Source organism: Sordaria macrospora, chromosome 3, assembly GCF_033870435.1.
Source record: "Sordaria macrospora chromosome 3, complete sequence".
Classification (NCBI taxonomy): Eukaryota; Fungi; Ascomycota; class Sordariomycetes; order Sordariales; family Sordariaceae; genus Sordaria; species Sordaria macrospora.
In genome coordinates this window covers 1,726,504-1,744,363 of record NC_089373.1, presented here as the reverse complement: position 1 = coordinate 1,744,363, position 17,860 = coordinate 1,726,504, and the positions used below count along the sequence as shown (strand labels likewise).

The window sequence follows — 17,860 nt, the reverse complement described above, 5'->3', positions numbered from 1 at the left end:
CCCCCCTCAAAAAGAAGCCAGTGCTGATCACCGTCACACGCTAGAGTAATCCCACGGTGCATTCCATTCCGGGTGTTATTCAGTGGTCACAGTGCCTATAAACTCTCGAATCCAAGCCACTGGAGTGGATTTCTTTAGCGTTACAACAGGAAGGAAGGAACGGAATCCCTCCACAAAATTAGTGCTACGACGCTGAAAGTAGCACTGTACACTACATACAGGGATCGGGAATGGAAGGATCGTGATTGTTCAACGATCGATTGACGAACGATTGTGTGAAGCACAATAAGACGTTTTTGACCTTCCTTTCCAGGCTGGAATTGCCCCATCTGAAAGGGGTCTCCAAGTCCGAACTCATGATTTGTGATTCTCGGAGTTCGGATTCTGTACCTCTTGAGCACGTAAAACTTGTCCGGAATTTGGCAAGATTTTTTTTCCCATTCGTCACAGACGGAAGCGGCAAAAACATCCGCGGATTACGTCCAACTTACTATCTATGTCACAACGTACTACCTAGAATCTTACAACAAGTCACCTTCCAGAAAGGATGATATGTTTCTAGGTGAGGTAGGTAGGTAGATAGCCTTGTAGTTCTCTATCTGGGTTTCATCCTGCAGATGACCAGGTACAGGTCACGGAGTTAAATGACAAAGAGAAATGGTACGATACCCATGGCTGACATGATGTTCCCCTCCCAAGCCGTACTGTACGTCACAGGTCATCTCGATCCTCAAGTTTGTTCCCGGTGTATCTTAGGCCGAGAATACATCGGCATGTTTATCCTACCTACTGAAGCATAACACGGCGTTGCTGTGAAGTCTCAAGAATCGTACGAGGAAATCCCAGCGAGACGAGCGTCGTTGGGCTCTGTCTGATATTACCTCACCCTCACCCTCAACCCTCACCCTCACCTTCAACCTCGCCATCCATCCTACAATCTTATTTTTTTGTCCTTGTTTTCCTGTACCTCAAGTCCAGTTCTCCAAGTTCTCTCCCCGAACGGTCGTCAGTCGTAACCATGACCACCACCACCACCACCACCCAACTCGACTTCTCCCTCTTCCACAGCTCCAACCCAGCAGTCCGCGCTGCCTTTTGCAAGAAACTGGTATCCCAGCTCCAACAAAATGGTTTCGCGAGATTAACCAACCACGGCGTTCCTGCGTCGGAAATCGACAAGGCTTTTGAGACTGTGTGTCGTCCCGTCCCAACTCACTTCCCATCCCCATCCCCCATCCATCTACCAACTAATTATCACCAAACCCCCATCCCAACTAACAAAAAAATGACTAAAATAGTCCAGACACTTCTTCCACCTCCCCCTCCCCCTCAAACTCCTCTCCCCGCACCCTCCCACCGTCCATCCACACCGTGGCTACTCCGCCTTTGGGATCGAGAACGTTTCCGCCGCTTCTGCAACCCTCCTCTCTTCCTCCCCGACAGCAGTCCCGAAACTTCTAAAAGACATGAAAGAATCCTACGACATCGGATCCCCCTCCGACCCGCTTTACGGCAACATCTGGCCTCCCCCCGCCCAGGTGTCGTACGGTGATGAGTTCAGAAAAGCGATGGAGGGGTTTTTTGGTGTTTGTTATAATGCGGAACTGGATGTTTTGGAGGCTATTTCTTTGGGGTTGGGACTCAGACAAGAAGGGGGCTTGAAAGGATTGCATAGAGATGGAACGAATGAGTTACGGTTGACGCATTATCCTGCTGTTAGGGTGGGGGAGTTTGGGTGTGCGTCTGAGGGGAACGGGAAAGGGGAGACGGGGAAAGGGAATAAGGAAGCAAAAACGAGGATAGCGGCTCATACGGATTTTGGGAGCGTGACGTTGTTATTTCAGGATAGTGTTGGGGGACTTCGTACGTTTTTCTTCCTCTTTCCAACCTCTACCTACCTTTCAAGCTGGCACAGCATGATGGCTAACAACTTACACCAAAAAAAAAAAAAAAACAGAAGCAGCAATCCCCCCGAAATCTTCCAACTTCATCGAGATCGAATCAGGAAACCCGCACGAGATCATCCTTTTGGTAGGTGACTCCCTCGAGAAGTTGACGGGTTTGCCGGCTTGTAGACATCGGGTGCATTTACCTGATGCGCTGAAGACCGAAGGAGAAGAAGAAGAAGAAGAAGAAGAGGAAGAGGGTGAAGTAGAGGCAAGGTTCAGCATTGCGTACTTTGGCAAGCCGGACAGGGAGGCGAGTTTGAGGCCGTTGGTAGAAGGGTTGGTCAGGGAAGGGGTGGAGAAGTACATGACGGCGGGGGAGTTTCAGGAGATGAGGATTCAGGGGACTTATTAGACTGTCTAGGGGTGGTGTTCTAAAAGGAGGAAGTGCAAAAGTTATTGAGATGAGGGCGTGTGGGACGTGTGGAAGTTGTGTCTAGTTCCGCCTAGCTGTAATATCAAGGAGCGTCTACCTATGGAAAACATGAGCTTCGAGTTCGACTTCCTACAAGTACCAGCCAACACTCCTAGCAATTTGTCGAAGACGACGCAAGTGATTGTTATGGACGCGCTGGGGTGGTTTTGCTCACCAGAGTTGTATTTGGCGATTTGAAAAGGACACGAGTGCGTAACCAAACAAGTCTGCGGCTTAATCAGATGTTGGAGTGCCATCTACCAAATACTGGAATTATTTCCTCGGTCTGGGTGTGCTTGGCCGCACGTATGACCGTAGATGATTGCAATCTATGGCTTGAAGATCTTATGCGATTGCCGATGGAATGGAAAAATCTGCACCCGAACACATGGGTCGCTTTGCTTGATCCAGGAATTCCTTAAGCTTGAAAGGTAAATATTACTAAAAGTCTAACAAGCTCAAAGGAGCTTGATTCCCTACATCCCGCCGACCGAGCTCGTCATTTTCGTTTTCTCATTCAGTCCCTTTCAACCCGACTCATCTCCCTATTCGCCCTCAAACTTCTTGTCACAGCCTCACCCACCAGCCTCGGAAATCCACCCTCCATCATATGGTTAATAGCCTTCTCCGTGCTTCCTCCCGGCACACAAACCTCCTTTCTCAACACCGAAACCGGCCTATCACAGTCCCGTTTCGACAACATGCCCGATCCCAAACACGACTGCACCACCAGCTCGCGCGCCGTCTCGCTATCTAGTCCGTGAGCTTCCGCGGCGGCGACGAGAGATTCAATTAAGAAGTAGAAGTGTGCCGGGGCAGATCTGTTTTTTCTCGGTGGTTAGCGTTATGATCCCCTTCACCATTTTCCTCTGTGTGGCAGGTAGGCAAAGTGGCCAAGGAAAAGTAGGTACTCACCCAGAAATAGCAGCAACAATATCCAACTCCTCCTCTCTCCCCAACACCACCGCTGCCGGACTAACCAACCTCACAACATCCCTCACTACCTCAGTCCTCTGTCCCCTCGCGTTCTCGCAGGGAAACAACCCCGTGGCCCCCTCGCGCACGGTAACCGGCAAGTTAGGCATCGACCGCACTATCGGAGTGCCAGCAGGTAGCCAGCTCTGCAGTTGTGCCACGGAGATTCCCGGGCACATGGTTACTATCGTTGGCCTTGCCGTTGAGGGAGAGATGGTAGCAATGGCTGGTGCAATTTGCCTGCAGACGGAGGGGACGTCGATGGGGAGCGTGCAGATGAAGAGGACGTGGTGGTAGGTTTCTACATCTTCTGGGGTCTCCCAGATGAGAGGGTCGAGGTTGTCAAGGGTGACGTGCGCAAGGGGGTATTTGGTTTGCAGCTGGCGGAGGTGCTCGGGCCGTCGGGCGGTGATGGTTATGGGACATGGCTTTTTGTTGTTGATGGTGGTACTGTGTTTCCAGAGGTTGTTGCTGTTGCTGTTGTTACCGGTGGTTGAAAAGGAGGCGTAGATGCCGTCAACAAAGGCCTGGGCAAGGTGGCCGCCGCCGATGAAGGTGAGACGGTCCGGGGCTACTGCCGGAGTGTCGCCCGTGGCGGAGAGGGGAGGAGAGGATGGGGGTGAGTCCATTGTGGATGCCGGTGGTTCGTTTTCTTGTGTGAAAGATTATCCGGTGCGGAGTTGAGTTAAGTGTGCTAGTTTGAAGATAGCATTCTGTTATAAGACACATGGTGAGAGTTCATCTCGACGACCTTCCACAAGTGTTCCAGACGTCATCCCATCCTTTCGCAATTTCATTGCTCAAAGAGGCAGCATGTACAGTACCTCTGTGGCACCGGACAAAGGTTCATGATACCCCTAAACGGTTGTAAACAAACACAGTGTATCTTGGCAATTCCTCGACGAGGTATGTGTATCAGTTCATGCGAACCGTCCACCATGAGCCTACCTTCTGCATAAGGCAAAGATATGCGGAAGGTATCACCAAGGTCACCTAAGATTCGTTTGTCCCCGACGGGGATGTCTCCGAGATCCCGGTCTCGGGTTGTTGGCGGAATGGTACCTTCTCTGTAGGGCTAATCGCCTCGGATCCTTCAGTGCTACGGTAGCATTCTAGTGTTCTCGTCAGGTCTCATTGACCACTTGGAAAGAACGTCTCGGACGCTGGCCTGCCCCGTAAGGCCTGAGTGCTTAGCGCTTACATGAGGCAACCGCAGATTCTTGATCTGCTGTAGCGTAGTGGTGGTGAATGGTGTAGTTGGTGTTGACGACATCCTCCACGTTTGGAGAATGAGGTTGAATGGAGACATATTTGTCAACACACGACAGGGGAAGCGATGAGAGTCTGTCTGACGTGAAGAAAGAATCCCTAGTACTTACGTTTTTCCCATGTTCGTTCGACCACGCTCAAGACAAGGAAGGACCTCAACAATGCCAAGCGAAGACACCATGGACCTTCCTTCCTCTACGGAGCGATCACCACTCCTTTACCACGGTGGCTTCTTCCCCACGCACCCGCCCATCGTGAAAGTCTCAGACCACGAGCAGCGGGCCGCAGCATCTCATCAACAGGAAGTGGAACACCAAGACCGAATCTCCCCACCCGAGTCCGAACCATGGACCCGCCCCGCCTTTCTAACCGCATCCCTCTGCACCTCCTTCCTCATCCTCTTCGCCATCGCCGACCTTCTCCGCTGGGTCTCAACCACCCGCCTCCTCGAGCTCGGCATATGCCGTGAATACTACCATAACCATACCCGTGACCATTCAAGGTCCTCCAACATCCCGATCCCGGACTCCCCGGACTCCCCGGACTGCACCCACCCCGCAATCCAATCCCGCCTCGCCACCCTCCGCGGCACCCTCTCCGCCCTCGAAGCCTTTCTCTCTCTATGTCTGACCCTCCCCTACGGCCTTCTCGTGCCCCGCATCCCCGGCGGCGAACGCTCCCTGGCGGGCCTCAACGTCCTCGGCTACCTGTTATCATGTGGGTGGCTGATGATCGTCTGCTCCTCCTCCTACAGGTACCCTGACAACACATTTCCCGGCGGTGTAAACACCACGATATGGGCGCCGGTATTGAGGGTGTTGGTCGGGGGAGGAGCGCCGGTGCTGAGTAGTCTGGTGTATGCGATTGCTGCGAGGGGAGTCCCAAAGCAGAAAAGGGCGAGCGTGTTTATGGTGTTTGTGGGTGCGCAACTGGGGGCTGGGGTGGTGGGCATGTTGGGTGCTGCGGCGTTGTTGGATCGGGGACGAGAGATGGCGGCCATGGGCTTGAATTTCCCGCTTGGGGTAGGGTGTTTGGTGGTTTTGTGGTGCTTGCCTGGTTCGAGAAAGGGGGAAAGAAGGGGTGGAGGTGGTGGAGGTGAGGGAGAAGGATTGTTGAATGGTGGTGAAAGGGAGTCTGATGGTGATGGTGATGTCAACAAACACGTCACCATGACCTTGTCCTTGTCATCGTTGTTGTCCTCCGGCAAGCGAAGCACCGCTGTTCTGTCTGAGCTACTCGCCCACGACCGTAGGGTTCTCGTCCTGTTGGCCACCATCCCTATAGCCAAGTGTATCAACCCTGTCGAGGAGTTGATGGTCCAGTACATCCCGAAACGGTTCGACATCTCCTTGGCCTCTGTAAGTTCTGCTTCTTCTTCTTCCACCTCCCCGTCCTCTATACTCCTTTGTATCTAGAAGAAATCTAACCCACCTAACCACAAACAGGCCTCCCGGTCTCTAACCATATCCACTCTCGAATCCCTTCTCCTCCTTCTTTTCATCCTCCCCTTCCTCAAATCCGCCGCGCAGACCCGCTTCCACATCCCTTCCACAAAGGTAGACCTCTACATTGTCCGGTCCGGCTTCCTCCTCCAAGGTCTCGGCTGTGTCATCATGGCCATGTCCCCAACTCTCGTTGTCTTCATACTGGGCCTTATGGTTCTCGCATTGGGGTGTTCTACTCGGGCAGCCTTGCAGTCGCTGTTGACGGACTTGGTGGGTAAAACTGAGCATATAGCTGTTTTGTATACTGTTATTGCACTGGGAGATGGGATCGGGTCGGCGGCTGGAGCGTTGTTGCTTAATCGGGCACTGGCAATAGGCATCAGCTGGGATGACAAGAAGTATATGGGGTTGCCGTTTGTGGTGGCTGCCGTATTGTTCTTGGGGGCGTTTGGGGGTGCGGTGAGTGTGCCAGTGAGAATGCAGAGGAGGAGGAGGGTGAGTAGTGCTTCCTGTGCATCTGGGAGTGTAGAGGAAGGAATGTAGACTCAGAATTCTTTCATGAAAGCCAAACAAATGTTTCTTTGCCCCAGCTGTTGACCAGCCGTTTCAAGCAGATAGAACTAATGCTCTCCGTGACTCCTTTGCTTTCAACCCCTCCCAACCCTCTCAACCCCCTGCCCCTTCACCAGCTCCCAATACCTCCCTCCCTCCCCCTTCCCAGCCAACTCCCGATGCGTGCCCACTTCCACCACTTTGCCCTGATCAAAGACAAAAATGACATCCGCCTTCTGAATTGTGCTCAACCTATGCGCCACCGCAATCGTCGTCCTGCCTTTCGCAGCAGCGTCCAAAGCCGCTTGCACCACCTTCTCGCTCTCGCCATCCAAGGCGGACGTGGCTTCATCCAGCAACAAAATCTTGGGGTTGCGGATAAGCGCTCGAGCGATGGCGATCCGTTGCTTTTGCCCGCCAGAGAGCATGCTGCCTTTGGAGCCGACGGGGGTATTGAGGCCTTCTCTGTTTTGGGGTACATGGGTAGTCAGAGTACGTCTGATGGGGATAATAGGGACAACATGACGAGGAATGTTGGGTAGAAGGGGATGTGGAGAACGTACGGTAAAGACATGATCAAATCGTAAATATTAGCCTCCCTACAAGCCTGTAGGACATACTCATCTGACACATCCGGATCCGGACTGCCCAAGCAGATATTCTCGCGAATCGTCCCCTGATAAAGCGTCGGCTCTTGGCTGACGAGGGCCAGCTGGCTTCGGTACGAGTTCACGTTCAGCTGCGAAATGTTCTTCCCGTCGACAAGGATTTCGCCGCCCTCGAGGACGTCGTAGAAGCGCTCTATTAGGGAGATGGCTGTGCTTTTGCCGCTGCCGCTGGCACCGACCTGTTGCGTTGCTTCTGTTAGTATGAACTCTCAAGGTATGGCTTGGATGTGGGAAGTGAAGAGGGGGAGGCGACAAACCAATGCGGCATATTGTCCAGGCTTAACAGTGAGATTAATCCCCTTCAGCACCGCCTGTCCAAGGCGTGTGGGGTATCGAAAATGCACGTTGCGGAATTCGACCAGGCCTTGGATTTCATCTTGGAGACTCTCGCCGCTTTCGGACCATGTATCGATGGTCGGCTGACGGTCAAACAACTTCTTGAACTCGGCCGCTGCGCTCTTGGCCTTGGCCATATCGGGCGCGGTAGAAAAGATGGAGCCAGCAGCGTTGGCGCCAAAAAGAACCTCGGTGAAGCACACGTAGAACTGAAAGACGGTGTATTCGTGCTTACCGAGGAGCATGCCGCCGTACCAAAAGGCGAGGGCGGTACAGAAACACTGCGATGTAAATCGGTCAGTACAACGGATCTGAATCGTCGGACCTAAGGACATTAGGTGGAGATGAACTCACATAAACACCCTGACTCAACGCATAAAACCCGGAGCTCTTCAAACTCAACACCAGCGCATCTTTAGCCTGCCTCTTCAGTTGCCCCCTATAATTCCTCAACACATCCTCCTCCCTACAAAGCGACGCAACCGTGCGTATCGCCGCCGTTGCCTCGCACGCATAACTCGCCGAAGCCTCGTATGCCGTCCTTGACTCAGCCTGGAACCTAGCCAACATGGAAACACGCCAAAACCCACAAGCCAAGATAACGGGCACGACGGAGATACACACCAGTGCCATCTTCCACCCCACCGCCAGGGCGATCACGAGCGACGCGACCAACGAGGTGCTGATCATCAGTATCGTGCCCAGCGTGGCACCGCTGATGCCGGCTAGGTGCTTCGTCTCCGTCGACAGGAACGAGATCAGCGCGCCCGTGGTGTTTTCGTCCCGGTCAAAAAAGGATACGTCTTGCCGGAGGATGGTCCGGAAGGCCTGGGCGCGGGCGCGTGAGAGCAGCTTTTCGGCGCCGATGCCGAGGATGATGCCGTGGATGGTGACGGTGATGAGGTAGACGAGGCCTAGCATCAGGAGCATGAGCGCCCAGAAGTCGGTGTCGTGGCGGAGCTTTGGGTAGAGAGAGGGGGGCAGGGAGAGAGTGGAGATGGCTTTGGAGTAGATTATGGCTTGCGCGGGTTGGCCGCCGCCGGAGAGGATGATGAAGATGACTCCTAACGCCATCAGTTTGGCTTCGGGTCGGTTGAAGGAGGCGATGAATTTCATTAGGGTGAGTAAGCCAAGTTTCTTTGCCTTGGTGGTTTGTGGCTCCAAAGTGACTGTAACTCCTTTCTCTGTCGGTATATGGGTGAGGTTTGTAGCGGAGACTGTCAAATCCATAGCCTCCTGCTTAATGTCTATCTCGCTTCCGTCATCTTCGGTAGTCTGAGCGCCTTTTCCTTTGTCCTGGTCAAGGCGTTGTGCTTCCACAAGTTTAGCATAATCACCGCCAGCATCTAATAACTCATCGTGGGTCCCTTGCTCTACGATCCTGCCGTCAACCAGAACGACAATATTGTGAGCTGACTTGATCGTCGATAGCCGATGTGCGATGAAAATAGTGGTACGCCCTTTGGATGCTTTGTCAAGAGCGGCCTGGACAATCTTCTCTGACTTGGTATCCAGAGCCGAGGTTGCTTCGTCCAGGAGTAAAATCTTGGGGTCGCTGATTATAGCCCGTGCAATAGCGATACGCTGCTTCTGGCCACCCGATAGTAGAAATCCTTGTGCGCCCACATTAGTTTGGTATCCATCTGGTAGAGAGGTAATGAATTCGTGGGCATTGGCCATCTTGGCCGCTTCCTCAACCCGATCACGGATCCTTTCTTCAGATTCTTGCTCGAAAGAAGTCCCGATGAGACCAAACTTGATGTTCTCGAAGATACTTGTGGAGAACAAGATGGGCTCCTGGCTGACAAGCGACATTTGTTGCCGAAGCCATCGCAGGTTGAGGGAGTCAATATTATGGCCGTCTAGTAGAATTTTACCGCTGACCGGATGGTAGAAGCGCTCCAGTAGTCCAATAACTGTACTTTTTCCGGAACCAGAAGGGCCTACAAATGCAGTGACCTGACCGGCCGGAATGTGCAAGTTGAGGTCGCTGAGCACAACAACCGTAGGTCGAGATGGATAAATGTGCTTGATGTTCCGTAGCTCAATCGCACCTTGGATGCTATCCAAAGTCTTTCCGTCTTTGGAACTTGAGTCGAGGAGAGATTGACGGTCAATGGTACTATACACCTTGGATGCTGCGGCAGCAGCAGATGTAAAAGCTTGGCCGTGTTGGGTGACGCCGCCTAGGGAGTACGACCCAGTGACCACAGCAGTCAAGATGGTCAAGATCTGACCAACGTTGACGTGGCCAGCAACCAGATACCGTGAGCCTTGCCATAATCCGAGACCGTATGTCAGGAATAGGATCGCGCCAAGAGATGCGATCATAACCGCTTGGATCATTTGCATTTGGATGCCATACTTTTCTGCTTTGTTCAAGAATACCTAACAGAAACAATCAGCCTTGAGCATCCGGGAACTCATCGGGAGGAGAGCTACCTCATACTGTTTCGCCAGTCGATCGTGCGTTCCAAAGGCTGATAGATACTCAGCATGTGGTTAGCATGATCATCTTGGCAGATCCGAATAGCGCATCAAACGAACCAGTGGTTGTCCGGATAGAGCTTATGACCTCCGCTGCCACACTGCTCCCCTCTGAGTAGCTTGCCAGGGACTTTGTTGTAAACTTGATGATGAACCGGTAACCAAAACTCATGGACCCAAGCAGACACAGCATGGCTGGTGAACATATGAGGGCCAGTTTCCAGAACTTGATGAAGGCAATGATGAAGGCGCTCACAAAGGTAGCAACGGCCGTCAGGGTAAGGGCGACTTTGTGGGAGATACCATCTTGAATCAGAGTGGTGTCGGCACTGATACGGGTGGTGATCTCGCCGGCACCGAGATTGTCGAAATAGGCGATGTTTTGGCGGAGAACGGCCCTGAGGTATTCTTCTCGGATCCTTTGGGTGATGTGATGGCCGGTGTAGATGAGACCTACGGTAGAGATGTAGGTTGTTCCGAAGATGGCGATGCCGATGTAAACATAGTAGAGTACATTGTGAGTGAGCTCCCCCATGAACTCATCATATGTGATGGTGTCATTGGAGATCTCTTGGAAAGCGGTGGCCAGTTGTCCAAAGAGGATCTGTCCCAGTATAGAGGCATCGACGCTATAGATTAGCCAAAACCTGTCATCACTTCATTGTTTTCTCAAAGGGCTTACACTCAGTAAGGGCAGAGCGGCACCTGCAGCAATGGCACAGAGAAGGCTGATGGCGGTAACGACAAGGTCCCACGAGTCGGCATATCGATAAAGGCCGAACCAAGATACTTTGACTGACGGGGAGTCCAGCTGGGCCTTGAGGAGCTCTCTCTCTTGGCCCGTCAGGTGGGCAAATGATGCCTCGTCGTCGACGGACTTGGACATGGTGAGAGACGGCGTGAAGCCAGCCCAACAACTTCAATTCGTGCCGTAGAACACTCGGGTGTATTCACAGTCGTAGGTTGCCAAGTTCCATCTTGGCCATCGCATGTAGGTAGTAAAGTCGTTGCCCCTGGAAGCCCTGCGTCTCTTGGGACAAGGTACATGGCACAGTACGGGTTTGCGTATCCGTCATGGTTGGGGTGTCGCCAAGTGGACGGTGGGAATGCCATTGTCCATTTTCGTGTTTCCACGACACCTTCCGACTTGGTACAAGTGTCGAGCATGTCCATCATGGTACGTACCAAGTTTGGACACTTTGTAGCTCCAGGAGCTTATCAACGTGATGAATCTTGAGTCCGTATTCAGTGATGAGAGATCGCAGCCCACACCGCTGCTTCCTGCGTGCTTTGCCGGATGCTGGTCGTGTGTGAGAGACACGATGTTCGTGAAAGAAAGGGAAAGAAAGGATGGATGTTGATCGGCGTGGAATCACTGTGTCAGCGTAGCACGCACGCATAGGCATCAGCACCGAAGGATTCGATCCACACCGGAAGCGACCTCAGAAACACAGTGTCAAGTGTCAACGGTCAAGGTGCGGATGGTCGACATATTGATAACTGTGAAGAGGTTGGGGCACTGAATCATTTCGATGTTGAGGAAAGCTCCAGTGGGCAAAGAAACCCCGAGTTGCGCAATTGTGAATGATCGTTGCCATAAATCACCATGGTGGGCGCCATGTTAAGCGGATGGTTGACTCCCGCCAACCCAGAAGACGCAACTGAGATGGCGTTTCCTTATCTTATCTTGGCTCACAGTGGGCAACCGGCAGGCGAAGTGCCCGTGGCAAGTCCGGCAACTCTGGTCACGTGGTCTCCCCAATCACAGCCACCATGGTACACTCGAGGCCACTGAGACAACAGGTACATCTGGAAATCCATTACTCTTCATCAAACACCGAATTCTCCGCCATTGCAAGCAAGTAGGGATTGCGGGCTATTTACAGTCAATTTACATGTTCCATCCCCAAGTTGCCCAGCTCGCAGCACCGGCTAATTGGGGGTCTTCAGATAAGATAACGCACTGCACCTGGTCTGTCGCCGTGCTGCAACTGCCGTCATCACCATCTTCCATCTTCACCGTTTTCTTCAAATCGCATGCCGGCTATCGGACACCTGTATCCATTTACATCGAGACACTTTATTGCAAAGGCGCCCGAGTATCTCAGCGGGCTCTCGACAAATCGATGCAAAAGTGCTTCACGAATTCTCCGCTTCGTTGAGCAACTACCTTGTTCTCATCTTTTTCCAACAAAGCTCCCACTGGGGGCTTTCTCTCTCTCTTTTACCATGTTCCTCTTCACAGTCGCTATCCTGAGCCATACGCCTCTTTTGTTTTTCCATCGAATGGTACTTGATCACCATCATCATCATCATCATCCTCATCCTCAAAGCCATCGCACCCTTGCAACCGTCATCATATCGTATGGCTTAGTTCCCGTCCGAGTTCTCTGTGACCCCGTCTTCAGGCGCCAGCACTGAACACCCCTCGTGGATCACCTTGACACTCCAATCCTGGCCATCGACGTGAGCCTTCGACGTGAGCCTCCCCCTTGATCCAGGCATCCATGTAGTTGTCACCGTCGAAGCTCTGCCAACAGGACTTTTGTTTGAAGATCTCCATGACCGCTCGCGCAGTGACTTGGTAGGAGTCAAGTTCTTTGCGATTGTTCGCGTCCTATTCATATCATCCCCATGGATTAGGGTGACGTTCACAACGGATCAGGTAGCAAAGGTCCCATCCTCACCTTAATACACCACTGGATCGTGGTATCAGCAGAGCAGCTAATCCGGCCGCAACTGTTAGGGTCGTTCCCTGGCTTCCCGTCCCGAGTCATCAGGTAATGGAATCCGTCCAGCAAACCGTCGACATGGCCATAGTCGCCCTCGGCGGATTGCAACCAGTCGACGCTGAATGACAGTTTCTCAGGGTGGATCAGACCGTCAGAGATAGTTGTGTTGGCCTGTCTTGGTAGCATAAAAGGTCCGACACTGCGGGCAACAGCGGAAAACTACAATAAAGGGGTGTTGTCTTGTCAGGCCGGTCATCTACAGGCAGATGTGAGGCATAGAGCAAGACTAACTGGAAGGAGGGTCAAAGAAGCCAGGCTGAGGATGGCGCGAGGCGAAGACATGGCTGATGAGCTGGCCGAACTTGGAATTGTATTGGAGAGATAAGGTGTCGGTTGAAGACTGACTGGAATGATGTTGTGGGCAACGTGTGGGAATCATCGACCTTTATAGGCATTTCAACTGCTACCACGTCCAGAATATAAAAGGAAAGACGACGCGGCTTGGTGTCGACCATGAAGTATTGCACACATCATCTAACGGAAGCAAACGGCGGGTCTCATCAATCTGTCAAGTCTTTCTCAGCAGGCATATCGTTGTTGGAGACATGGAGTAGGTTGGGGGCAGTTCCAATCTCTTGAACCCGTTCTCTTGTATACTGAAGCAGAGAAAGCTAACAAGCAAACGAAGAGATCCAGCGCAGAACATCCGACTCCAGACCACTCTCCTCAAACACATTGACCAAGCCGGCACCAACGACGCCACACCACCCCCACAACATATACCAGGATTCCAAGTGTCGCCGTGTTACATCTCTCATTTTCCCAGCCCTTCACACAGACACAAGCACACACCTATAACGACGCCTCTCCTTCCCTTGCCCCATCTTTTCCTTCATCTCAATTGTTCACCTCTTGCAGCCTCCAACAGTACTCATGCCTAATAAAGACGCTCCAGAAACTGTCCGTCCAAATCTCGCCCTTGAGCCGCCCACCCGGTCTGCCAATTCGGTTGCGATTTTCCCAACAATTATCATCATTATAGAGGGTGTTAGCCGCCGTCCCAATCAGCCAGGGGCTGTCCAACGTGGTCGGTAAAATATTGCTATTACACCAGTAGATGCTGGTGTTGGTCTTCATGTCGCAGAACACCCGTCCACACACCCTGGGCCCGGTCCCGGGCATGCCCTGGAGCGACGGCGTCCACTTGAACTTGGACAGGTTCGGGTCGGTCTTGAGGTATTGAATGCCTTCTAGGGCCCCTTGCCCGTCGGCCGGGAACCAGTCCGGGTTCGGGGGCACCTTGTTATGGTATTTGGAATTTTTGCAGTCCGTCGCGATGAACGAAGGAGTCGCATATCCGAATTCGCGGGCGAGAACGGTGTCAGGAGATGTCAGCGAGGTCTTGGTTGGGGATGGCTTGGGGCCCATGGGAGCTGTGGCGGTGTTCAGACCTTGGATTTGATCACGGTGTTTGAGGGTTGGTTCGGTGTTGCGGTTCAGGAGAGAGGTAGTGAATTGAGCGGTAGTCGTGATCTGTGGGGGTAAGAGCAGCTGAAGTTAGAAGAGCTTATGTTCTATTGAGCTGAGGAGAGCAAGGCATGGCAAGGGAATGGAAGGGTTGAGACGAGAGATTCACCGGCAGGAAGACCACAACGGCCAGTTGAAGGATAACGCTTGGTATGAACATGATGTAAATGTATTCTTGGAAGGGAAGCCCGTTTGGATTATGCAAATGTAGTAGGAAGGTCTCCTGCGAGATCGAGTCCCTCAAATCGACAGGAACAACCGGAGGTGCGACGGCCTTTTAACTCACGAACTGGAACCGTCAATGACAGGCAATGCATTGGAGAAACAAGAAACCTGAATTCGAGAAAACCCGACGACAACAACCCAACAAGCCGTAAAACGTCTTCTAACTAAACCTCGTCATGAAAATGGAAATTGTTGTCTTTCAGAGAAAACCCAGATACAAAGGACCATCAGTTACCCAACAACAGCTCTGCAAACCGATAACCCCCCAAAACAAATCGAAATGAAATCGATGTGAAACCGCATCCCATCCCGTCCAAAGAAACAATGAAAGCACCCAGAACAACCAACCAACCAACCAACCAACCAACAACCAACAACCTTTTGTAGCCCGAGCTCGACCTATTCCTAGGTAGGCTCTTGTCGAGAGCCTCCCAGTTATCAAGAGGCACAGGAACATTTCTTCTGTAGCTTCCTTGATTACCTAGTACTTGGCCCATTCGGTCCCTTCCTACTTTGTAACCTGCACGGTAATTTCCGGGCTCGCCGGGTAAAGAACAGCCTCCCAACAATAGTTTGCTGTTCATCTTTTAAGAAATCCGGGTTGCCGAGCCCAAGCCGGCAGCACGGGTATCAACAACGCCACACCACATAACACCACATCCACAACATACCTAACCAGTATTACAACTACCACATACATATCTTACATATTCCTCAGCCCCTTTCTTTTAAATATCCTTTGCGCGCTGCTTGCAATCCTCCCCCCTAATGAAAACGCTCCAAGTCGAATCAGTAAAAATCTCACCTTTGACCAGCCTGTTACGATCCAATCGTTGAGCCTCATGTAAGCTAGATAGATTGACCAATCAGATAGGACCCGGGGTCCCGAGTCTACGGGACCACGGGACGGGGTTGAAGACCAGTATATAAGAAGGCCTCCCGGCCTTCGTTATACCTGGTTCTTCAGCAAGCAATAGCTATCACAATCTACCAGTACCTTTCGGCTACTACTCCGTTACTCTATTGTTCTATCCCAGCGATAATACTCCTGTGCTTATAACGGTTCGTCACACAGCCCACATGGGTCCCTCAAAGGATACTCTCCACCAACGCCTGTAGCCCAACAGCTTGTGTTCTTATATAGCATACCAGCCAGATTGGCAATGTAGACGTAGTGTGAGATTGTTCGGTCTCGTCGTGGCTGTTTGGTTTCCATTTAGGGAGTGTCAGCGAGCGATTCGCGTACAGGTAGATAGGGCAACTGCTGTCAAAAAAAAAATTAAAAAATTGAAATTAGGTAAACTCACATCATAATTACACATATCCTCGAGTGGGTATTATTCGCCTTGGGATTCCATGGCCACCCGCCCGTTTTCACGCTGAGCTGATTTATGGCCACGCTTGCCTGGGGACCCGAGCCCCAGGCCCATGAGTCTTGACCGGGGCACAACATGCCCAGGTAGGGAGGGGTGTACGTGGGGCTCATGCCTCAGGCGGCGATGACGGTGGTGGGAGGTGCCAGCAGGGTTTTGGCTGGGGATGGGTTTTGGTCGGGGCCCATGGGGGTTGTGGTTACGGTTGTGTCGAGATCTTCATTCTGATTACGAAGCTTGAGAGGTAGTTCGGCGTTGGGGTCCAGTACTAGGGAAGTGGTGAACTGAGCGGTGGTGAGGAGCTGGTGAGTAGTGTGGTGGAGTTGTTAGTGGGCGTAGTCTGATCAATAAGGGTGGGATGAGGGGCTTACTGGGAAGCAGGCCACAATGACCAGTTGGAGGACGATGCTAGGTAAGAACATGGTGGATGTTATCAAACTTGGTTTGGGAATGCCAGTCTGTTTGGAAAATATCTTATGTGATTTTGAGTCCTCCGGCAAGCGACAAGCCAGGCGTGAGACAGCCTCTTAAATCACCACTGGGGCCATCAATAAGAGGCAAGGCATCTGAGAAAGAACACCCCGAATCCGACCAAGCACAACGACACCAAAAGCCGTGAAACAACTTGCGACCAAACCACGTCCAAAACGGAAATTGTTCCCTTTCACATAGAACCCGCATACAAAGGACCATTAAATACTCAAAAACGGCTCTGCAGACCGATGAACCAAAAAATATGAAATGAAATCGATGTGAAACTGCATCCCGTCCAAAAAACAATGAAAGTCACCTTTCCAATCAGCATCTTTATGTCATCCTCGACATATTCCCAGGCCTTTGATCGTGGCCTTCCACCTCTTCGTATATTACCAGGCTGCCGCTCCATTACCGTCGTTAGCATTTGTCCCCACTCACAACAACAGTCCATCCTTTATTAAAAACCGCCTCTCCGCAAACCTTGCCACCCTTTCTCGCGCATTCGGAGTCACCCAAAACCCGTTCAACACCATAAATTATAGGCTCCCAATCTTTAAATCCTATACTTGTCTGTTGGTTGTATGAGGCGCGTTAGAACACGAGCTCCAGCAACTGAATGGGAAAAGCCATGGAGGAAGAAAAATCAAGAAAGTAACCAAAAGGGCCGCAATGGGAGATGAAGAAACATACTGACCTCAGAATTGTAGTTGCAAAAGTGGATCACGGTGTCCTTCACACAGGTAACCAGGCCGCAGTTATTGTCCTTGGCGCCTACCACCCATTTCTGGTTGTCTGGTGTATTTTTCGGGTTCTTTTGCAGCAACTTCTTTAAATGTTCCTGTCCCGCTTGGACATTCCCTATTACTGCCGGGACAATTCGCCGCCCCTTGCTTACGATGCCTACGTCCTGATCGGTTGGGTCGCAATTATTGAACATCCACCCATGTTGATCTTTGATGTCCTTGTTGTCATCTCTCTTGACAATGGGGCCCAAACTCGAAGTCGGCGGGGAGTTTGCTGGCAGAGTTTGCGTTTGGAAGGAAGAAGCGGCGTCGACAGCAGCGACCGGGATGGGAGCAAACTGTGAAAAGACAAGGGAGCCAAGTTAGTTTACGCCCAGTGCCAAGTGTTAGGGGTGTATGGATACAAGGCTAAAAGGGATATACATACCTGTACGATGAAAAACAGTGAAACCCAAAAGAACATGGCGCTCTTGGACGGCATATTGGGATATTGTATGTCAGCAGATGCAGTGTGACTTTGCAATAGGATGGCGATGATCAAGTAGAGTGGTAGAAGGCGGAACTTGAAGAGCGTGTTGTGAATAGTCAACTGATGAGTGAGTGGTTGATGACTTGAGGCATGATGGCACTGGCAATCATAGTGACTTTATAGAGACGCTTGATGATGTTGCCCATCATCTTGAAGACCAT

At 51.8% G+C, this 17,860-nt stretch overlaps 8 protein-coding genes across 8 annotated transcripts; 2 read left to right on the top strand and 6 right to left on the bottom strand.

The window, feature by feature from the left end:
* The first annotated feature begins 969 nt into the window (after positions 1 to 969).
* SMAC4_03728 (uncharacterized protein) lies at positions 970 to 2,421 on the top strand. The gene is made up of 3 exons (XM_024655580.2): positions 970 to 1,192; positions 1,299 to 1,863; positions 1,958 to 2,421. Exons 1-3 carry the CDS (start codon positions 1,019 to 1,021, stop codon positions 2,299 to 2,301), a joined length of 1,083 nt encoding a protein of 360 aa, XP_024511455.1. The 5' UTR covers positions 970 to 1,018; the 3' UTR covers positions 2,302 to 2,421.
* Positions 2,422 to 2,819: 398 nt separating this feature from the next.
* Positions 2,820 to 4,011, bottom strand: SMAC4_03729 (uncharacterized protein). The gene is made up of 2 exons (XM_003347584.2): positions 3,277 to 4,011; positions 2,820 to 3,182 (listed from the first exon to the last, which is right to left on the bottom strand). Exons 1-2 carry the CDS (start codon positions 3,963 to 3,965, stop codon positions 2,879 to 2,881), a joined length of 993 nt encoding a protein of 330 aa, XP_003347632.1. The 5' UTR covers positions 3,966 to 4,011; the 3' UTR covers positions 2,820 to 2,878.
* A 773-nt stretch (positions 4,012 to 4,784) lies between these two features.
* On the top strand, positions 4,785 to 6,208 carry SMAC4_03730 (uncharacterized protein; the record flags this gene model as incomplete). The annotated part of the gene is made up of 1 exon (XM_003347585.2): positions 4,785 to 6,208. The coding sequence occupies one exon, from the start codon at positions 4,785 to 4,787 to the stop codon at positions 6,018 to 6,020; it is 1,236 nt and encodes a 411-aa protein (XP_003347633.2). The 3' UTR covers positions 6,021 to 6,208.
* A 19-nt stretch (positions 6,209 to 6,227) lies between these two features.
* On the bottom strand, positions 6,228 to 11,370 carry SMAC4_03731 (uncharacterized protein). The gene is made up of 7 exons (XM_003347586.2): positions 10,836 to 11,370; positions 10,154 to 10,722; positions 10,049 to 10,086; positions 7,961 to 9,994; positions 7,528 to 7,887; positions 7,166 to 7,449; positions 6,228 to 7,067 (listed from the first exon to the last, which is right to left on the bottom strand). Exons 1-7 carry the CDS (start codon positions 10,856 to 10,858, stop codon positions 6,698 to 6,700), a joined length of 3,678 nt encoding a protein of 1,225 aa, XP_003347634.2. The 5' UTR covers positions 10,859 to 11,370; the 3' UTR covers positions 6,228 to 6,697.
* A 354-nt stretch (positions 11,371 to 11,724) lies between these two features.
* SMAC4_03732 (uncharacterized protein) lies at positions 11,725 to 13,280 on the bottom strand. The gene is made up of 3 exons (XM_003347587.2): positions 13,117 to 13,280; positions 12,781 to 13,044; positions 11,725 to 12,710 (listed from the first exon to the last, which is right to left on the bottom strand). Exons 1-3 carry the CDS (start codon positions 13,165 to 13,167, stop codon positions 12,498 to 12,500), a joined length of 528 nt encoding a protein of 175 aa, XP_003347635.1. The 5' UTR covers positions 13,168 to 13,280; the 3' UTR covers positions 11,725 to 12,497.
* Positions 13,281 to 13,722: 442 nt separating this feature from the next.
* On the bottom strand, positions 13,723 to 14,512 carry SMAC4_03733 (uncharacterized protein; the record flags this gene model as incomplete). Its single annotated transcript, XM_003347588.1, has 2 exons — positions 13,723 to 14,358; positions 14,462 to 14,512. The coding sequence occupies 2 exons, from the start codon at positions 14,510 to 14,512 to the stop codon at positions 13,723 to 13,725; spliced, it is 687 nt and encodes a 228-aa protein (XP_003347636.1).
* A 1,554-nt stretch (positions 14,513 to 16,066) lies between these two features.
* On the bottom strand, positions 16,067 to 16,372 carry SMAC4_03734 (uncharacterized protein; the record flags this gene model as incomplete). The annotated part of the gene is made up of 2 exons (XM_003347589.2): positions 16,067 to 16,252; positions 16,322 to 16,372. 2 exons carry the CDS (start codon positions 16,370 to 16,372, stop codon positions 16,067 to 16,069), a joined length of 237 nt encoding a protein of 78 aa, XP_003347637.2.
* A 433-nt stretch (positions 16,373 to 16,805) lies between these two features.
* SMAC4_03735 (uncharacterized protein) lies at positions 16,806 to 17,651 on the bottom strand (the record flags this gene model as incomplete). Its single annotated transcript, XM_003347590.2, has 3 exons — positions 16,806 to 16,997; positions 17,118 to 17,508; positions 17,598 to 17,651. The coding sequence occupies 3 exons, from the start codon at positions 17,649 to 17,651 to the stop codon at positions 16,981 to 16,983; spliced, it is 462 nt and encodes a 153-aa protein (XP_003347638.1). The 3' UTR covers positions 16,806 to 16,980.
* Positions 17,652 to 17,860: the final 209 nt, after the last annotated feature.

Coding starts and splice junctions, on each gene's coding strand:
- SMAC4_03732 (XM_003347587.2), bottom strand. CDS start 13,167: ATGTCTTCGCCTCGCGCCATCCTCAGCCTGGCTTCTTTGACCCTCCTT. Junction 13,045..13,116: donor CTTCTTTGACCCTCCTTCCA/GTTAGTCTTGCT, acceptor CCTTTATTGTAG/TTTTCCGCTGTTGCCCGCAG. Junction 12,711..12,780: donor CGATCCAGTGGTGTATTAAG/GTGAGGATGGGA, acceptor TGATATGAATAG/GACGCGAACAATCGCAAAGA.
- SMAC4_03729 (XM_003347584.2), bottom strand. CDS start 3,965: ATGGACTCACCCCCATCCTCTCCTCCCCTCTCCGCCACGGGCGACACT. Junction 3,183..3,276: donor ATTGTTGCTGCTATTTCTGG/GTGAGTACCTAC, acceptor GAGAAAAAACAG/ATCTGCCCCGGCACACTTCT.
- SMAC4_03728 (XM_024655580.2), top strand. CDS start 1,019: ATGACCACCACCACCACCACCACCCAACTCGACTTCTCCCTCTTCCAC. Junction 1,193..1,298: donor TCGACAAGGCTTTTGAGACT/GTGTGTCGTCCC, acceptor TGACTAAAATAG/TCCAGACACTTCTTCCACCT. Junction 1,864..1,957: donor GGATAGTGTTGGGGGACTTC/GTACGTTTTTCT, acceptor AAAAAAAAACAG/AAGCAGCAATCCCCCCGAAA.
- SMAC4_03731 (XM_003347586.2), bottom strand. CDS start 10,858: ATGCCGACTCGTGGGACCTTGTC. Junction 10,087..10,153: donor CTCTATCCGGACAACCACTG/GTTCGTTTGATG, acceptor AGTATCTATCAG/CCTTTGGAACGCACGATCGA. Junction 9,995..10,048: donor GACTGGCGAAACAGTATGAG/GTAGCTCTCCTC, acceptor TGTTTCTGTTAG/GTATTCTTGAACAAAGCAGA.